This window comes from Juglans regia, chromosome 8 (genome assembly GCF_001411555.2).
Source record: "Juglans regia cultivar Chandler chromosome 8, Walnut 2.0, whole genome shotgun sequence".
Lineage (NCBI taxonomy): Eukaryota > Viridiplantae > Streptophyta > Magnoliopsida > Fagales > Juglandaceae > Juglans > Juglans regia.
Genome location: NC_049908.1, coordinates 9881598 through 9900450, shown reverse-complemented (window position 1 = coordinate 9900450; position 18853 = coordinate 9881598). Strand labels below are relative to the sequence as shown.

Sequence of the window (18853 nt, the reverse complement as noted above, 5' to 3'; positions counted from 1 at the left end):
TTAGTTTTATGAAAGAGTGTACAGGGTGAGAATTGTTTTGAGAAATGCAAATCTTTTTAAAAGAAAAACCTTACCTTGTAATGTTTTTAAAGAAAAGAAAACGTTTTATGTAAAGTATGTACATGAATGAGAAATGCATGAATGAAATTTATGTTAGTATATTTTTACCGTATGAAGTAATGCTTATTGAATATTCGACTCATTTTGTTTCTCTGTGTACCCCACCTAGGAATGAAATGACAATGAAGCGTCAAGACAGACATGGCCCAAGGAAGAAGTGACAGAAGCCTATGCCTTTTATGTAATATATTTAATCTTATTTTGTAAAAGGACTTGTATTTTAGTTTAATGAATTATGTTGCAAAACTCTCTCTTAGGAAATTTTTTAAAAAAGTTTAGTAATTTCTATATCTTTTTTAAAATTATTTTCTAAAGTCTCACCACAAGGATGGGCATTACATCATAGGGGTGCAAAAAATTATAAATCAAATAATTTTGTTTCGAAGCAAATAAGCAGGAACATGGAGACAAAAATAGTGCACTTTAATTGCTCAGGCGTCTAGGCTCAACCATGAGACCCAATTCATACAAGCAAAGCATCGGCTAAATCGTCTTGGTTTGTCTCTTTCAAGCTTGTTATTTTAATTTTATTTTTACTAATAAGTTCAGTTTTTGGAGATTTTTCCCACAAAAACTTTTTGAGGTTCCATGAAAATCTGAGTGACTACACGCTTGGGGAAATAAATTTTGCATGAAATCACCCACGTGACGTAAAACACCAACTACAAAGCTCCTCCTGGGCGCCGTGTAGGCATCTTAATCCGTTTGCATCAAAATAGACTGCTCAATATCGCAGGCACTCTAGACTTTTATTATTGAAGCAAGACTGCCTGCGGGCCTCGCCGACGGACCACAAACCTTTACCACTCTCAAGCAAAGCAATTCAGGTTTGCCAATCTCACATTTGTGATTTGGATTATTTATACTAACCACATTTGCATTTTTAGTACGATGAAACAAAAGCCAACGGGCGAGAAAGGTCAAGAACTGTCCAACTTTACTCATACCTCGTCGAGAGTCACTAGGTAGAAAAAGTCATCCAACTACCCGACCTCCCTCATGATGAGCCAACTAGCGAGAAATGTCAAAGACTGTCCAACCTTACTCATACCTCATCGAGGATCAAGAGGAGGGACAAGTCATCAGATTGCCCGACCTCCCTCGTGATGAGTCGATAGGTGAGAAAGGTCAAAGACTGCCCGACCTTACTTATCTCTCTCCGAGAGTCAACAGGTGGGATAAGTCACCAGACTACTCGATCTTCCTCGTGACGAGCCAACTAGTGGGAAAGGTCAAGGACTGCCCGACCTTACTTATCTCTCGCTGAGAGTTAACAGGTGGGATAAGTCACCTGACTCCCCAACCTCCCTCGTGATGAGCCAACTGGCGAGAAAGGTCAAGGATTGCCCGACCTTACTCATACCTCACCGAGGATCAAGAGGCGGGAGTAGTCATCAGACTACCCAACCTCTCTCGTAACGAGTCAACAGGCAAAAAAGGTCCAGGACTGCCCGACCTTACTTATCTCTCACCAATGATCAAGAGATAGGACAAGTCATTGACTACCCAACCTCCCTCGTGATGTGCTAATAGGCTGGAAAGGTCAAGGACCTCCTGACTTTACTCATAGCTCACCAAGAGTCAACACACAGGATAAGTCACCTGACTGCGCGACCTCCCTCGTGACGAGCCAACTAGCAGGAAAGGTCAACAACTGCCCGACCTTACTCATATCTAGTTGAGGATTAAAAGGCAGAACAAGTCATCAGACTGCCCAGCCTCCCTCGTGACGAGTTAACAAGTAGGAAAAGTCAAGGACCGCCGAACCTTACTTATCTCTCGCCGAGAGTTAACAGGCAGGATAAGTCACTCGACTTCCCAACTTCCTTTGTGACGAGACAACTAGCGGGAAAGGTCAAGTCACCGGATTGGCCTTACTTATCTCTCGCTGAGAGTCAATAGGTGAGACAAGTCACCCGATTGGCCGACCTCCCTCATGACGAGCTAACTGGTAAGAAAGGTCAAGGAGTGCCCGACCTTACTCATACCTCGCCAAGGATCAAGAGGCGGGACAAGTCATCAAACTGCCCAATCTCCCTCGTGACGAGTCAATAGGCAAAAAAGGTCAAGGATCGCCCGACCTTACTTATCTCTCACCGAGGATCAAAAGGCAAGACAAGTCATTAGATTGCCCGACCTCCCTCGTGACAAGCCAACAGACAAAAAAGGTCAAGGACCGTCTGACCTTAATCATACCTTGTTGAGAGTCAAGAGGCGGGACAAGTCACCCGACTGCCCGATCTCCCTCATGAAGAGTCAATAGGCAAGAAAGGTCAAGGACTACTCGACCTCCCAAAAAGCTGGCAAATCTCTGGACTGCCCGACCTCTCTCACTTGGACAGCAATACAAGCACAACATCTTCTCCAGCAAATGCCAAGTGTTTACACTCATGCCACAATCGCTGCTAGCGAGTTACCTCCAAAAACAAGCCTCCAAACTCCCCAACCGCCTCAAGCGGATTTCCTTTGGGAATGAGTCAACGGGTTAGGCAACTGCCTAAGAAGGACCCAGGGGGTCAATGGGCTCTCTGACCACTCAGTACGGGTTACTATCAACAAACACCAAAAACAAAATCGGAACATCAAGTGACGATTTACACCAAGGGGCAGAAAATCCACTACTACTAATAATAACAAAAACGATCACAAAAAAATCAATTATGGAAATATACACTCTTCACTGACAATAAACAATCTCTCAAGAAAACATCCAAACAAATAAACAAACTCAAAGCCGAGCTCCACTCTCGCACCTAACATAATAGAGGACATCTCCTACCGAAGTCAAGCTCCGCGCTCATACCTAATGCGGTCGAGTACATCTCCCGTTGAAACCAAGCTCCATGCTCACACCTAACGCAAACGAGTACATCTCTCGCAACCGAGCTCTACACTTGCATCTAAAGCGGTCAAGTACATCTCCCGCCAAAGAAGAGATCTATGCTCACACCTAATGTGGTCGAGTACATCTCCCGCTCAAATCGAGCTTCACGCTAGCATCTAACGCGGTCGAATACATTTCTCACCAAAGCAAAGCTTTACGCTCACGCCTAATGCGGTTGAGTACGTCTTCTGCCAAAGAAGAGTTTTGTGCTTGCACCTAACGCAATTGATTTATTGACTTGAAAATTCTCAAGGCTATCTTGTTGAGCAAATCGACCTTAAGAATCGCGGGCAATTGTTAGGACAGAATTGACTAGGTCCAGCCCATCACTAAAATTAAGGGAAGAGATAAAGTCAAGTATTTAGCCATTAGAGATAAAACCAAGAAGAGATAAGACAATTTGATTTAGGGTCCTAAAAGGAAAGAGATTCAGACTCCTAAAAGAAAATAGATTTACAAGACAAGTTGGACTCAATCACTACAAGGAAATAGACTTCAATTTAAAGAGGAGATCCCCACAAATCTGACAGACTCTACATAGGTTCTCCACACAAGCTCCCTATATGCAAACTTCACCACACATAGCGACTCCAAATGATCTTTCCTAAATTCTTTCATTGTATTGTGAGATATGTGAGGCCATGAGAGATTGTAAAATCGTCAATTATAGTGGATTTCGCCCTCAAACAACTCGTGGACATAAACATTATGCCGAATCACGTAAATCCATGTGTCTCTTTTTATTTATTTTTATTTGCTCACTTATTATTTATTTTATAGATGAACGCAAAGAGTACCATAGCGAAGTTTGAATCATCAACGTGGGCCGAAAATCATTCTTTCATTTCTTCCGGTCTGTTGTGGAAATTAAGTTATTATCAATTGCCAACCCATTAAATACTATATAATTCACACATATATCTTTTAAGAGAATGCTTTAATCATAAAGAGATTTTACAAAAGTAGATTAAAGTTACTTTTATTATAAAGTAAATCTAACAAACATATTATATGTTATCATGTCAATTTATGAATTTACTTTTGTAAAATCTCTTTATGACGTTTGCACTTCTCGTCTCTTAAATTGTAAATATAAAATCTTAAGTAATCTCAATCCGACTCTGGATGAAATTATTATGTCCGCATATTGAATTATTAGCTGAAACGTAAGGTCGTTATGATGGCCATCCACCAGCCACCAAGGACTTGGGACTGAGAGTTTGCATGTGACCTACAAGGTGACTCAAATCGAAATTAAAGCTGATCAAATTATAAGACCATTACCAAGATTACATATTTCTTAGGTCTGTCATCGGTACCCATGTATCAATTGCATTTACATTGGCCAAGTCTATCTTCATTTTGTGTAAAATTGTACATAATGCTTAATTAAATAGGTTATGTTTAATGGCATTGCTAATAGGGTTTTCTTGCCTGAACAGAAAATTTCACTTTACCCTTTTCTTTTTCCATTTTTCCAACGCAAAATAAGATGAAGAGGTCGAATTCCATAGCATAACTAAACACGAGGAAATAATTGTTTACATGATTTCTATTGTTTTTTTGTACCCCTAAGCAACCATGCCACCATGCTTCTTATGCCAGATATCAAGACTTACACACCACAACCAAGATTGGTAGCGAAGAGCCAACAAAAAATCAATCACTAACCATGTATATTCAAAAGACTATATATAACAAAAATAAAATCAAGAGGCAAAAAGCCATTCAAAAAAAAAAAAAAAAACCAAACTTGCTATCTGTCACTGAGATTTGGCGTATTAAGACTAGCTAAAATCAATTTACAAAGCTACTCTAATGTGCTAAAGTCAACAACTTCCATAGTAGGGCAGCATCTCCATGCCCTCAAGGGAGCTTTCACCAAAAGGAGGAGCACAGTTTGCCAAATGAGGCGAAGAGGATATCACTCCAATTTCCAAGGGGCGGCAACTGTCTTCTCAAAATCAAGCTGGGCACTCTGAATGTCCTCATTGATTGTGTCCACACGCTTCTGCAACCTGGAAATTTCAAGTTCTTTACTCTTCATTTTTGACTCGATTAGTGTATGTTCTACCTGTAGCTTAGTTATCTGCGTAGTAATATTGGCCATCTCTTCAGCCAAAACCGTTTTCTCCTGATGATAATGCAATATCTTAAACTCCGCATCTTTGGACTTGTTCAATATCTGCCCTTCTCTATCTTTAATTGACAGCAATTCATTCATACGACCTTGTAAAACTGTAACATCAAATCCATGCTTTTCCAGCTCATGAAGACTCTCCAAATAGCCATAAAAAATGCTGCTTGGGTCATCTAATCGCAATTTGGATATTTTCTCAACCAAACTGGTAAAGGTTACCATATTAGCAACAGCCAATCCCTCCCGATACTCCTCTTTGCATTTACTCAAGGGCCGAAAGTGTGGATCTTGTGGCATTAATCTGAATATTTCCATACCTTCAATTGTCTTCCATATAGGTGAATTCTTCACAAATGGCAAGCTTCTAGTCTCATCCAACACACAGTCACTGGTGGCATCAGCCACAGGAACTTGTTGCGCAATATCAACTTTCTGTTCTCTTACTTCATTGCATGCATTGACAGTCCTAACAGGCGATAGTTCTATGCAGAAGGCAAATATAATCAGGGCATATTACCACGGCAGGGAATTGATCAGAATGTCAAAGTAGCTTACTTGACTCTTTGATTATTGTTGGACAATGCAGCATTTCATCAATCCATGTTGATAGAGGCTGATCATCATCATCATCCATATTGCCAGATGCTGCAAGGCTTGTCATGCCAACATTATTTGCTGTTGATATGTCGTGAGAGTCTACAAAATGCAAGCACTGTCTTTAGTTCCGGACATCGTATAACATTGTAAGCAATTCTCCCACCTAATTTGGTCCTAATGAAGAGCAAGGCAAAGGGAATTTGCTTTATTAATCTGCAATGTGTTTCCAACAATTATTCCCAATCGATTCATCCTTTTTCTTCACATGTGAATTCTCACAGATGTGTTGGAATAAAGGTCCTTTTTACAGGAGAACCAAATGCAGGAAAATTGAAGTCGTTCAGTACATGCTTAAAGCATGTAACCTTTCCCTAGGAAATATCTCACACAAACAAAGAATTTAATACTCTATTTAATGGTTGAGGAACCATGGGAGAAGAGCCTTGGAGTGCCTGTCACAAAATTCCAAGCCTTATTTCACTCTCCTTGGACTAGAAAACTATAAATGAAGGATAAAAGAAACATTTTTTTGATGACATGAAGGATAAAACAAACATATCCACACCAAAAGTTAAAAAGCCTCATCACAATAGTCCCTCAACCATCTTAAATTCACCGTATCGTTCTAGGGTGTTGCCTTCTTTTTTTCTTGACATCATTTTGAGTTTCTTCACAAAGTTAAAAGCCTCATCACAACTAGTCCCTCAACCATCTTAAATTCAGCTTATCACTCTAGGGTTTTACCTTATTTTTTTCTTGACGTGTATTTTTAGTTGCTCCACTAATGCTTCACAAGCTTATTGTTTTAAATTTTTTCTGTTCTAAAATTTAGGGGCTAGTCTAATATTTTCACTTAGTTACTATACTAACGGAAGTTATAAAAGCTTCTGGTTCCTGATAAGCTTTCGTTAACTCCTTACTAGGGGGCTGAAAGAAGGAACTAAGATTGCACACCCATCATACCTGTAGATTTCCCCACTGTAAGCATATATGAAGCAACTCCTTGGGTTGGAAGAACTTCTACAACAGTTCCATCAGCAGCACCTCCAGCTCCATTCTGCTCCTTACCTACAAATCATACAGCACAGTGATTTCGGTAAAAAATGAGAACTATCTAGCAACTATGCTTGATGCTATTATATAGCTTCCTCTGAACCTTTTGAGATAGTGACCACTACTTTACGAGGCCTTCCTCTCTTTCTTTTAATGCTGTTTCCTCCAGATATATGTGGACATATCTTCTGCACAATAAGAAAAACATCATAACCAATATCACTGGGCTGAGTCAAAAACAGGATTAGAGAAAAGACAAAACCACTATGATGGAACTTCCACTAAAAGTATTGCCATGCCTTGACACAAACCCAAGCTATCTAGCGGATAATCCTACATACTTCCTGTTCATTCTCGTTCCACATGTTCCAACAGTAGGCTCTAACATATCAATTAAATTGAGAAAGCCATAGAAATCTTCAAATTTGTATTCAAAAGGTAATATTTTTGGGGGTGGGGGTGCAAAATGTAAATTAACTTAACAATTAACCTGGTTTGAGGAATTATAACACACAAACACACATTCAGCACATGCACCACACTAGAATGCAATCTACTTTGCCTACAAAGTGTGGCATGGTGGGTACTCGCGCAGATTCCCCTTTTCTTTCTTTTTACTTGACGACAAGAACCAAGTTTTACCTCTGGTGTATACACTTGATAATCATATGATAATTGGTCGTCATGTACTGCTGAGTTCTGAGACAAATTAGACGAATCTCAATATAAGGGAAATTTTCCCTCCAACAAATCCTACCGAGGATTTGTACCAATTGGGTTTTTTTTACTTAATGGTTAAGTGTTTTTTTTTTATATAAGTAAAAACTTATTAATGCCAATAGGCGTAGCCAAGTATACTGGATGTATACAAGAGAAAACACCTAGTTGGGGTGCAAAAAAAGATAAACCCATCTAGGAAAATGAACCTAACAAAGCCCTAGCCCAAGCCCAAAGGTGTGCCTGCCCCAAACCACCACCAATGCACCAATGCCTATCCCACCAAACCAGATTTTGCCCATACGCCAAGCCACTGTAAATTCCCCAACACACTCCCCAGTACTTGTAAACTCCGAACGAGCCTGCTAAAAATATTCAATTGGTTTTGTCTTTTCCCTTTGGTCCTCCCTCAACTTGAACTACCTCCCTTATCATCATAGTTGATTGCCCAAGTAAGTGCTTTAACTCTCTGCTCTTCTTAGATCTTGATTTTGAGCCAAGTACATGACCCGCCTCTATTGCAATGAGTAGTGCTGTGAATTGGTCCTCAAATCCTTCGCAAGTAATCCCCACACACTGTTGTATCTCATTTACTTTGTCCAAAATCGAATCCGATGATGAATCAACTATATTGTTAATCGGTGGGAGGGATATCAAGGGGACAACATCTTCTGCAGTCTCCTCTCCAAACTATGGACCAGGCCCTAAAAATTCCCCCTCGCAAGGCACCAATGACAACCCCATCCCTTCCTCAACACCAGTTCCTAAAACTCGCATCTCCTCCACAGAGCTATTAATGTTGTCACCACCTAGGCCAAAGTTATGTATCGACCCACAAGATGCCTGAAGAGGTACACCAGTTCCCTCCGACATGGGTGGTGGAACCATGGTCACCATTTGAATTTTGGGGATAGCGGAAACTCCCCCAAAACTCGGCAATACCTCAGGTTCTGTCGTGGGTGTTGTCAATTCGACGAAAAAGAGCATTGACTGCGCAACCCGTTGGCAATTTCTGAGTCACCTTTGGTGAGGGGCAGTCCGTTTTGGTCATCTCCATGCCAAAGGAAGTGCTTTTTAATGAGTTTGTGTTTTTCTTTTTTTAAATGTTTAAGAGGGTTTTAAAATGTTTGGAAAAAAAAAAGGAAGAAATTTTGCACTGTCAGTAGAAACCCTCGGTGGGGTTTCTCAGTGGACGTAGCAGGGTCCCTCAGTATCAACTTACCACAGAATCTTGGGTAGGACAATTTTTATTCTTCTTCTGATCTAAACCCCCCATCCCCGTAGCTTCAAAACATAAGATGACAGGCATTTCAGCTTCTTTACTTACATCTTCATGAACAATTTCTTTTGCAGTGCCACCATCCGCATTGTCCTCCTTACCTGCATCTAATTAGATGTAAACATTCTTTACTGTAGAAAATACTAAAATCCTGCACACACTATAATGGCTATCTACTTTGCCTAGAAAATCCAATCAATGCAATGTTCATTTATGACTGTATTTACCTGCTGCTATAGACAGTGGGCTCTTTACTTGTGATTTTGTAGATCTTCCCTCCTTACTTCTCATGGTATTTGTTTCTTGACTGTCTAATTGACCATGCTTCTGTTGCCCAGTCCACTACACAAGGAAATGAAAATGTTCTTAAAAGAACTATCAGGCCACAGAAGAAACCAAACTGAAGTTAAATTACGAGATGATTATCATTGCCCCTCAAGGTGATTTGAAAAAAGACATTGATGTAGAGAGGTCCAATCTACATCATGTTGTCCTCGATGGATATCTTTCTTTCTTTCTTTCTTTTTATCAGTAAATAAGATTTTATTGATCGTAGGAATAGGCAAAAGCCCAAGTAGACGGATCCTCGATGGATATCTTAAGAATGCAAAACTGCACCTTGAGTAGCATCTACCCCGACTAAGCCAAACTGACAAGGTCTCATTAAAGTTTTTGCAAGCATACAAAAATTTTGTTTATATAGTACTTTAAAAAATGCTTCTAAAATAGGAAATCAGCTAATGATTCTAGGTATCAAAAGGGTTTGGCCAGCGATGGCAACTATCTTTTCAATTTATATAGTCTTATAATAGAGTTCCAGTTTGTTTTTTAAGGTTTAAACAAGACACTAAAAGTAAATGCATTTCCATGAAATATACTATAAGATATTTCAGATCTATTATGGAATCCCATGTTGGCTTTCAAATCTTCAAGAGCGCATTTTGCATACTTCTTCAACTTCCTTGCCTTTCAGCTTTAAACTTCTGATTTGGAATAAAAACTTTGGGAAGAGAAAAATAAGTTTTTTTTTTTTATAAGTAAACAAATTTTATTGATCAAAGAATAGGCAGAGCCATATACAGAGTTCTAATCAGTAAAAAAAAAGGCATGTCTTAAGCTACGTAGATACATTATAGACAAGAAAATCATGTAGGTTCATGCCATTGAAGTCAACAGTAATGGCCCAAGTACAAAGTGTTCTAAAGAATAAATCTTTCAGCTCCTCCTGCGATCTCTCCTTGTCTTCAAATGTCCTGTCATTACGTTCCTGCCATAAACACCACATAATGCATATAGAGATCATATTCCAGACAACTTTAATCTGTTGCATGCCTCTTAGATTTGTCCAGCTGGCCAGCATTGCCACCATTGTCTCTAGCATAACCCAAAACAAGTCTAATCTACTGAACACCTCATTCCATAATACCTGAGCAGTCTCACAATGTAGTAGGAGATGGTTTACAGACTCTCCCCCTTCTCTACACATGCAACACCAATCTACAATGATTACACTTCGTTTCCTCAAGTTGTCGATTGTGAAAATCTTCCCCAACGAGGTTGTCCACACAAAAAAAGATGCTTTGGAAGGCGCCTTATGTCTCCAAAGCCTTCTCCGCAGAGACTAAGTTTGGGGTTCTTATGTGAGAGCCTAATAAAATGAGCGAACCGAGAATACCCTTTTACCATCGGGTATCCACCACATTAAGTCTTCTTGCTGAGTGCTTGGTGTTATAGAGTACAAAAGGCTAGAAAAATCTGCAAAGCTGCTCATTTCCCAGTCTTATGCTGCCCTACTAAAGGTGATGTTCCAATGGATCTGCCCCCAGATATCTCCATGACTTCTGCCACTGATACATCTTTAGCACTAGCAATATTGAATAGTGAAGGGAATATCTCTTGTAGAGTACTATTACCGTACCAAATATCTCTCCAGAATTTAATCATTGAGCCCTCACCCAGAAGAAGTCTAGTGTGTCTACTCAAGACCTCCCATCCTCTTCAAATGTGTTTCCACAAACCCACTCCATATGCCCCCCTTACTTCTTTAGAGCACCATCCCCCCCCAAATAAATCTCCATGTTTGCTCTCAATCACCAATTTCCACAGGGCTTCTAGTTCCTTATGATATCTCCACAGCCACTTGTCAAGTAATGCCCGATTAAAGATCCTCATACTTCTGATGCCCAAACCACCATTAGAAATGGGGCGGCATACCATCTCCCACTTGACTAGGTAAAACTTGAACTCCTCCCCCATTCCACTCTACAAGAAATCATGTTGGAATTTCTCAATTCAAAACGTCACACTTGCAGGTATAGGAAACAAGGATAAAAAATAAGATGGTAGGTTAGACAAAGTACTTTTAATCAACGTAATCCTACCACTTTTTGACAAATACATCATTTTTCATCCCGCCAGTCTCCACTCTACTTTTTCAACCAATGTGTCCCATAAAGAAGACGCTCTTGAAGGAGCCCCCAACATAAGGCCCAGGTAAGTCAAAGGGAGTGAGGCTATCTTACACCCCAACGTGTTGGCCAGCTGTCGTAGAAAAATAAGTTATTGCGCATAGTGAAAAGAATCAATTGGTGAGATTCCAAGATGTGATCTTGTCTTGAATGGAAAATCATACCAAGGTGGATTGTCAATAAATCTCTTATTTCAATATGCTCATAATTGTATTGATCAATTATGAGACATTGGGTTGATGTTTGGTGCAGAGACATTGCTTTAAAGGAGGTTTATCCTTCTGTCTTCAAAATTGCATTGCATAATGAAGCCTCTATTGCTGATTATATGGTTTCCTCGAATGGCCTATTGCAGTGTAATGTATCATTTATCAGAGCAGTTCAAGACTAGGAGTGGGAAGTGAGAGACATTTCTGATTTTTACAGCACCTTGTATGCTTTGAATTTGGACTGTGGCATGGACGACAAACTGCTGTGGATCCATCCAAGGAACATGAATTTCGCAGTTAGATCCTTTTATAATGTTATGTTTTCTCATCCTTCCATTGTCTTCCCTTGGAAGACATTTGGAAAAGCAAAGTACCTCTACAAGTTGCTTTTTTTGATTGGCTGGCCTCTCACGGGAAAATTCTCACCATAGACAAGTTGAGGAAGTGTCGTTTTTTCATAATGGATTGGTGCTTTATGTATAAACAGAATGGCGAATCGACAAACCATCTTCTTCTCTACTGTGATGTGGCAAAAGCTCTATGGGATGAAATTTTTCTAAGGCTGGACATTGCTTGGGTGATGCCGAAGAGAGTGGTGGATCTTTTGGCTTGTTGGAGTGGAATACAGGGAAATTACTAAAAGAATATTATTTTTTAATATTATTTTTGTTTTGAAATTTAAAAAAGTTGAATTGTTTATTGTATTTTGTGTGGGAGTTTGGGAAAGTTGTAATGAATAGATGAGATGAGATTGTTTGTATAACCAAACGAGGCCTTATTTTTATAGTCTTTGTTACTTTGGGCTAAGGCTATTGTATTTGAGGGGGATAGTTTTAATGACTTGTATGCTTCTTTTTTGTCTGTAGGTTGTAATTAGGTATATCTCTCTTGCATACTACATGTGTACTTGGGCTATGCCTAATTATGATGATCAATAAGGAGACGTTTGGATTCGAAAATGACTTGAGATGAGTTGAGATGAGTTGAGATAGATTGTGAATAGTAATGAGATGAGTTGTAAATAGTAGTGAGATTTGTGAGTTAAAGTTGCTGAATAGTAATGAATAGTAGTGAGATGAGTTGAAATGAGTTGAGATGAGCTGAGATGAGCTGCGAATCCAAACGTCTCCTAAATTTGATTAATTATCAAAAAAATTGTATTGATCAAAATTTGTGTATAGGACTGAGGAATAGATTGGACTCATAAATTTCCTTTTACAAAAACTCATGACAACATATTCATGTTTGTCTTTATCAGCATATTTACCATTCTGAAGTGATCTATCAAGTCTGCTAATAAGCATTTGGCAAACCAAAGCACCTTTAACAGCAACTTTTTTTTAAGAGAAATATTTTAGCCACAAATGAATTATACAAAAGTAATCCCACAAATTTGTGGCTTCACGTGATTCGTCAGATTGTAAAGTTACTTTTATTGTAAAGTAGATCTAACGAATTACATGAAACCACGTCAGTTTGTGTGATTGCTTTTGTGTAATCTCTTTGTAGCTATAGCAATCCTCTTTTTTTAATTGGAAAACTTCCTTAGCAAAGATAATTTTTTTATAAGTGCTTAGGAAAGATTCTCGCCATTGATAATCTCAAGAATTTCATATCATCGTGGCTGAGTGGAGAATCTCTAGACCACCTTTTAGTCCATAATGAGGTTGCCAGATCCTTATGAAACAACTTCTTTGGTAGAGTTTGATTGTCTTCAGTTATGCCTAGAATGATAGTAGACCTCTTTGCAAACTGGAGACGATTGGCTCATATTGGCAATGTGGCAGCTCGCAAATTGCAGTGTGCAAGATGGCTCATATCTGCTAGTGTGGTATATTTGGAGGTAAATGAATGGTAGAAATTTTAAGGACCGCAAGAGGACAATGGAAGGGCTTAAAACCTTCTTCTTCAATACTCTGTTTCTTGGGGTGCCTGCTATAGATTTCCTTGTATCCTTTTCTGTTTCTAATTAGGTGTCTGTTGATAATACACAGCATATAGCTAACCTTTTTTATTATATATATATATATATATTTCATTCTTAGTCTCTTGTATACATCATGTGTACTCGGGCTAAGCTTTTGCTTTATTCAATAAAATCTCCAGTTACCTACTAAAAAAATATGCAGCTTGACAGTTTTAGAAAAATGTCTTGTAATGGCTCAAAAGGATAAAAACGTTCTCAATTTGGTATTATGATTGGGACATTGCCTTACATGAAAAATGCTTTAGTCACAGAAAGATTTCACAAAAGTAAATTTGCAAACTAACATGGTTTCATGTAGTACGTCAGATTGTAAAGTTAACTTTTATCATAAATTAGATTTAATGAATCACATGAAACCATGTCAGTTTGTGAGTTTACTTTTGTAAAATCTGTTTGTGACTGTGGCACTTCTCGCCTTCTATTATTAGTTGATGTTTATGGACTAGATAATTTACGGCTAGAATGGAGTCAAAGCTGGTGGAGCTGGAGGGTTTAGTTTTTCAGATTATGTCTTGGTTGGCTAGGTTTGTTTCCATGGTTTCTACGGTAAGGTAATCCCCTATATGGGTTCTTATACTTTCCAACAGCTTGGGTTACTTTGTATTCCTACCAGAAGTCCAAAGGTTCAGGTCCTAAAAATGGATTAAAACATTGGAAGGCCAAATAAAGTAGAATGTTGATGGGAGTGGCATGTGGTGGGGGAATTATAAAGGAGTTATTTAGGAGATTCTTGGTTGGTTTTTCAAGTCATTATGGAGAGGCATGGATGACATGGCTGAATTAAGGGCTGTTGTGGATAGTTTGAAACTTTGTATGAAGCTAAATTTCCTTTTTGTTGATTTAGAATCTGATTCTCAACTCATAGTTAATCAGTTGCTTGGTCATGGTGTTTATATTGGGAAGTGCTTGAGGTATAGGAAGAGTTTCAAGTTGTGAGATTTTGTTTGCAAGTAAAGGTAGGTCACATTTTCAGGGAGGTAAACCAGGTTACTAATTGTTTTGCTAAAGTTCATGCTTGCGGAATTTCACAAGCCAATTAATAAAAGTCTCTTTTTTCCAAAACAATCAATATATAAGCAAATAGTACGAGCACAAATAAGGACTACGAGAGAAGATTAAACTCACAACTTTTGCTGCCCCACCAAGGCTCTCAATTTCAGCAAAATGTTGATTGGCATCAGCCTCTGTAGGTCTTGATTGTTTATCTTCACTGTTTGGGGTAGCCAATCCAGAAAGTACTTTGGTTGATGTTTTGCTTTGCCTCTTCCTTAAGTCGCACGCTGTAGCAGATAACAGGGCCTCTAAGGTATTCCTCCTTCTCAACTTTTTTGGAGGATGCGACTCTGTAGAATTACCATCAGAGGTGGGTAGTTTCATTTTCTTCATGCTTCCAGTCAAGGCATAACTTAGTCCTTTTCCATCACCAAGACTTGACTGCTCCATCGATTTCTTCACAGAATTTGCAGAAAGCGGTGTTCTCTCACTCATGCTATCCCTTGTGACACCTGAACCTTCAACTTCAACAGTTCCTTCAGGGTTACTGGCAATCTGATCATGCCTCGTCTGTTCCTGAAACAAAAGTCTGTTATTCAAGCTACCAATAAGTCCTTATAACCTTTTTTTTATTGGTCCAATAAATCCTTACAACATTGGTAACACAAACCAACTCTTACCTCTAATAAATCCTTATAACCTTTTTAGTAACGATAGCCAACTCTTACCTCTTCCATGCAAACTTTCTAATATAAATTTATCAGTGTTATCCAAACACCAAAGCACACTGAGGTGATGGCACAAGTGATGCCTATTCCCCACGCCCATGGCCATTGCATATATTCTCAGTAGTTTATGCACCACATTTGTATCATTCTCAGAGTAATTAACAATAATGTAATTGGAAGTAACATCTTAGGCAAAGTGTAAGTACTATAACCTAAAGATAAGTAAATATACTTCTTAGAAACAAACATTTTTTTTATCTGTACTCAGAAACAAGCACCGGTTCAACAAGAAAGATACCACCAAATAAGAAGTCACATAATGAACGTAGTTTATGAATCCTATCACTCTTCTAATTGCCAATTTCCCAATAAATGGTGGAAAACCAATTTTTAGCATAGTAACTTTGGCACACACTATAAAAGTTTAGTAGAGTAAACCTAATATTACCAAGGTATATATTGTCATGTCTGTACTACTTGAGCAAAACTGAGGGATCAAACTCCTCATTGCTTCACAGATACAACCAACTAATACATAAACCCTATAAATAAAGATGTATGAATATTCTAGTATTAAAAAAAAAAATCAGGATGGACAGAGGGTCCATCCAATCAAGTATAACCCTCCAAAAGTACCCTCAAATCAGCAGCAGCATGCATTGTGTCATGTAAAAGTAAAGAACTTTTCTGTGCCTTTTAAATGAAAGATTTTATTTTGATTACCGATTAAAAACAAACGGAAAGATTTTATCCAAAGATGCTGAGGAGAAAAAAAATAATCTGATTTAATAGAAAAGGGAAACATGATATTTACATTTAATTCCATATCTTTGGGAAGAAGAAATAAAAAGATGCAAAAGCTTTAAAGCATAACATCACCACCCACTATGACTAGCACCCCGATTAGTCAAGCTTTTGTTAGCAGCCAGCTGAAACTGGATTCCAACTACTAGCACAGCTCGCTTCGCTTATGTTGCGGGGCTTGTTGCTTTTTGGGTAGGGAGAAGAGAGTATTTCCATTGTGAAGGATTCAATCCAGCCATATTACGGCTACGCTGTTCAAACCCAAACTCGTCCCAATTCCCTTTGTGCGTGTGCGAGAGAGAGAGAGAGAGAATACCTGATATCTACTGACCCATTTCCCATCTTTCCATTCCACACGAGGCCTTATATTCGACAGATTGATTATCTTATCCTCATTCGTGCGATTGAAATAGACAAGATACCTCGTATCATTAATGCGTTTAGCAATCAAACCCGGCCGCCAAGCAAAGTCACAAAATGCATCCACTTTTTCCAACACATCGTATTTTATGTTTGCCTGAGGAGGTGGAGGAAGAGAAGCTCGAATATGGAGAAAATCTACAGCAACCCTACCAAGACTAGACTCATCAGAGCTCTCATACTTCACCAAAAATGTGTCATCCCCGTTCTCTTTAATGACAATTGCGGGGAACCAAGCATCGGACAGATTTTCTTTTTTGATATTCACTTCTACTGCCATCCCTGAGCTGAAAACTGAACCTGTCCTTTGCTTTGGAAATCAGAGGATAAAAAATCATTACAATCATAACTATTTTATTGATAATTATAACAATTATGCATATAATCCTCGGATTATTAACACATTACACTTAGATCAGCAATTAAACAAACCCAGAAACTAATACCCATCAACAATAATTCAAATTGTGCAACAAAATTCGACAAATAAGTTGAAAAAATCTTCGATTTTAACCCTAAAACTACATGATATACCTGCTTCTCAGTACGAACCCACTTCTCCCCGAGCCACTCCAAGTGAACTCTCAAATCTTTTCGGTCAAATTCAAAAATACCCGGCGGGTTCTCGAAAAAAACCCCGTAGCTCGAATCTCCAAGGACTCTCACGACCACACCAGTCCACCACCCATCCCTGAAATACGCGCCAACAACATCGCCATGCTCAAAATTCTGGGCAGCAACCTCTTGTTGGGGAGGCGAAGGCCTTATATAGGCCATGTCAACGTACTCCTTGAGTGGCTCGGACCTATCTTCGGTGAGCAAGGTCTGGTACTCGACCCTTGCCCTCTGGAGCATCTTGGGTAAAGGCACTGAAGGGAGGTCGATGATAGTGGCCAGGTACCAAGAGCCCTTGAGACCTGGCTCGTCTCTGGCCACTTCGACCTCCGCACCCAAACTGTAGGGATGGTTCGTCTCGCTGCTGCTTTCAAAGCTCCCCATTTTGGTGTGCTCTCTGACCTCTGTGTGTATGTTTGCGTGAGGTGGGGATGGATACTATTGGAGAGACCGGCCGAGGGGACGTTCTCTACGATCGATCGAAGGTTTGTTAACCGTACGGCCTCGGAAAATGGCGGCCGTTTTGGGAATTTTTATCATCAAAATCCCTCAGTGTTATTTTATTATTATTTTATTTTATTTTATTTTATCTATCTATCTATCTATCTATCATATCTAAGAATGATAATATGGAACACGATCCGTTAATACAATACGAACACGACATGATAAAAGCAGGTTAGAGTTTAGCCTTAACGGATTCGGATCAAAACAGATTGACCCGTCAAGACACGATTGCTTAACGGGAATTACTAACAGGTCAACTCGTTATGACCCATTAAGAAAATTAAATTTACATTTATACCCTTAGACCTAAAGGACAAGGAAGACGCTTCACTTCCTTCTTCAAGTTTTAAATTTGTTTAGATTTGTGTTTTTAACTTTTTATTATATTTGAGATTGTAACATTAATATATTTACATTGTATGTTTTGTTTATTATATTTGGAATGTAATTTTAATAATGAATATTATTACAAATTGTGTGGATCATATTTGTTTGAATTGTAATTTTAGACTTGTAGTTAGTTTTTTATTTTTTATAAATATTTTTTATATTTAAATATTTATATAATTCAATTAAGTCAAACGGGTCGTGTCTGTTCAACCCATTAACATAAACGGGTTGAAACGAAACGGGTCGTGTCATGTTGCGTCGTGTCAATTTATTTCTTATTCATTAACGGGTCGTGTCGTGTCAACCCGTTATCTTACCGTGTCGTGTTCGGGTTTGAAATTTTGACACAAAATCTTTAATGGGTCGTGTTCGTGTTAACCCATTAAGTGTTATGTACATATCTTGACACAACCCGTTAACACGATTTGACACCCCTAATCATATCTAGTGACGTAAAATACTTAAGGTTGTTTTAGTTATATGAAATTAAATTATTTATTTTAGTTTTATCATTAAATATTATATTTTTTAAAAAATTTTTATATAAAATATAATAAATAATTTAATTTTTTAAATTTTAAAATAATATTATAATAATATTTTATTTTATTTTTAATAAAATATCTCATCCCATTATATGTATAATTTTATGACATAATCATATGAGTTGACTTATCAATTATTATAAAAAACTATATTAAAAAATTAAAATTAAAACGGTAAAAAGAAAAAAAAAAAAAAGCAACTTTATTGTGAGAAAGAATAAAAGAAGAGGGGCAATCTTTTAATGTGAGAGGATAATTTTTTTGTGATGAAAAATTTTTTAAGTTTTTTGGGAGTGAAACATATAGGAAGAATATAAAATTCAGATCCATAATATTTTCACTATATTAGAAACCATTATGGGAGTGTTGTAATTAGGAGTGAATTCAGTCTTACCAG

General features: G+C 38.3%; 1 protein-coding gene across 6 annotated transcripts; it reads right to left on the bottom strand.

The window, feature by feature from the left end:
* Positions 1-4638: 4638 nt before the first annotated feature.
* Positions 4639-17529, bottom strand: LOC108993698 (DUF724 domain-containing protein 2-like). 6 transcript variants are annotated; one of them, XM_018968685.2, is made up of 9 exons: positions 16934-17529; positions 16296-16709; positions 14580-15023; positions 9018-9132; positions 8839-8897; positions 6898-6982; positions 6705-6809; positions 5700-5840; positions 4639-5626 (listed from the first exon to the last, which is right to left on the bottom strand). In XM_018968685.2, exons 1-9 carry the CDS (start codon positions 17396-17398, stop codon positions 4929-4931), a joined length of 2526 nt encoding a protein of 841 aa, XP_018824230.2. In that variant the 5' UTR covers positions 17399-17529; the 3' UTR covers positions 4639-4928. The 6 variants fall into 6 exon arrangements, with proteins under 6 accessions (XP_018824230.2, XP_018824231.2, XP_035549432.1 ...); XM_018968686.2 differs by having other exon boundaries at positions 8839-8891; XM_035693539.1 differs by having other exon boundaries at positions 14580-15017.
* Between the last annotated feature and the right edge of the window lie 1324 nt (positions 17530-18853).

Excerpts from the sequence above, each read along its gene's own strand:
- LOC108993698 (XM_018968685.2), bottom strand. The coding sequence starts at position 17,398 with ATGGGGAGCTTTGAAAGCAGCAGCGAGACGAACCATCCCTACAGTTTG. Across the intron at positions 15,024-16,295 it reads AATGGGTCAGTAGATATCAG|GAACAGACGAGGCATGATCA; the intron begins GTATTCTCTCTC and ends CTTTTGTTTCAG. Across the intron at positions 6,810-6,897 it reads AGTGGTCACTATCTCAAAAG|GTAAGGAGCAGAATGGAGCT; the intron begins GTTCAGAGGAAG and ends TATGATTTGTAG.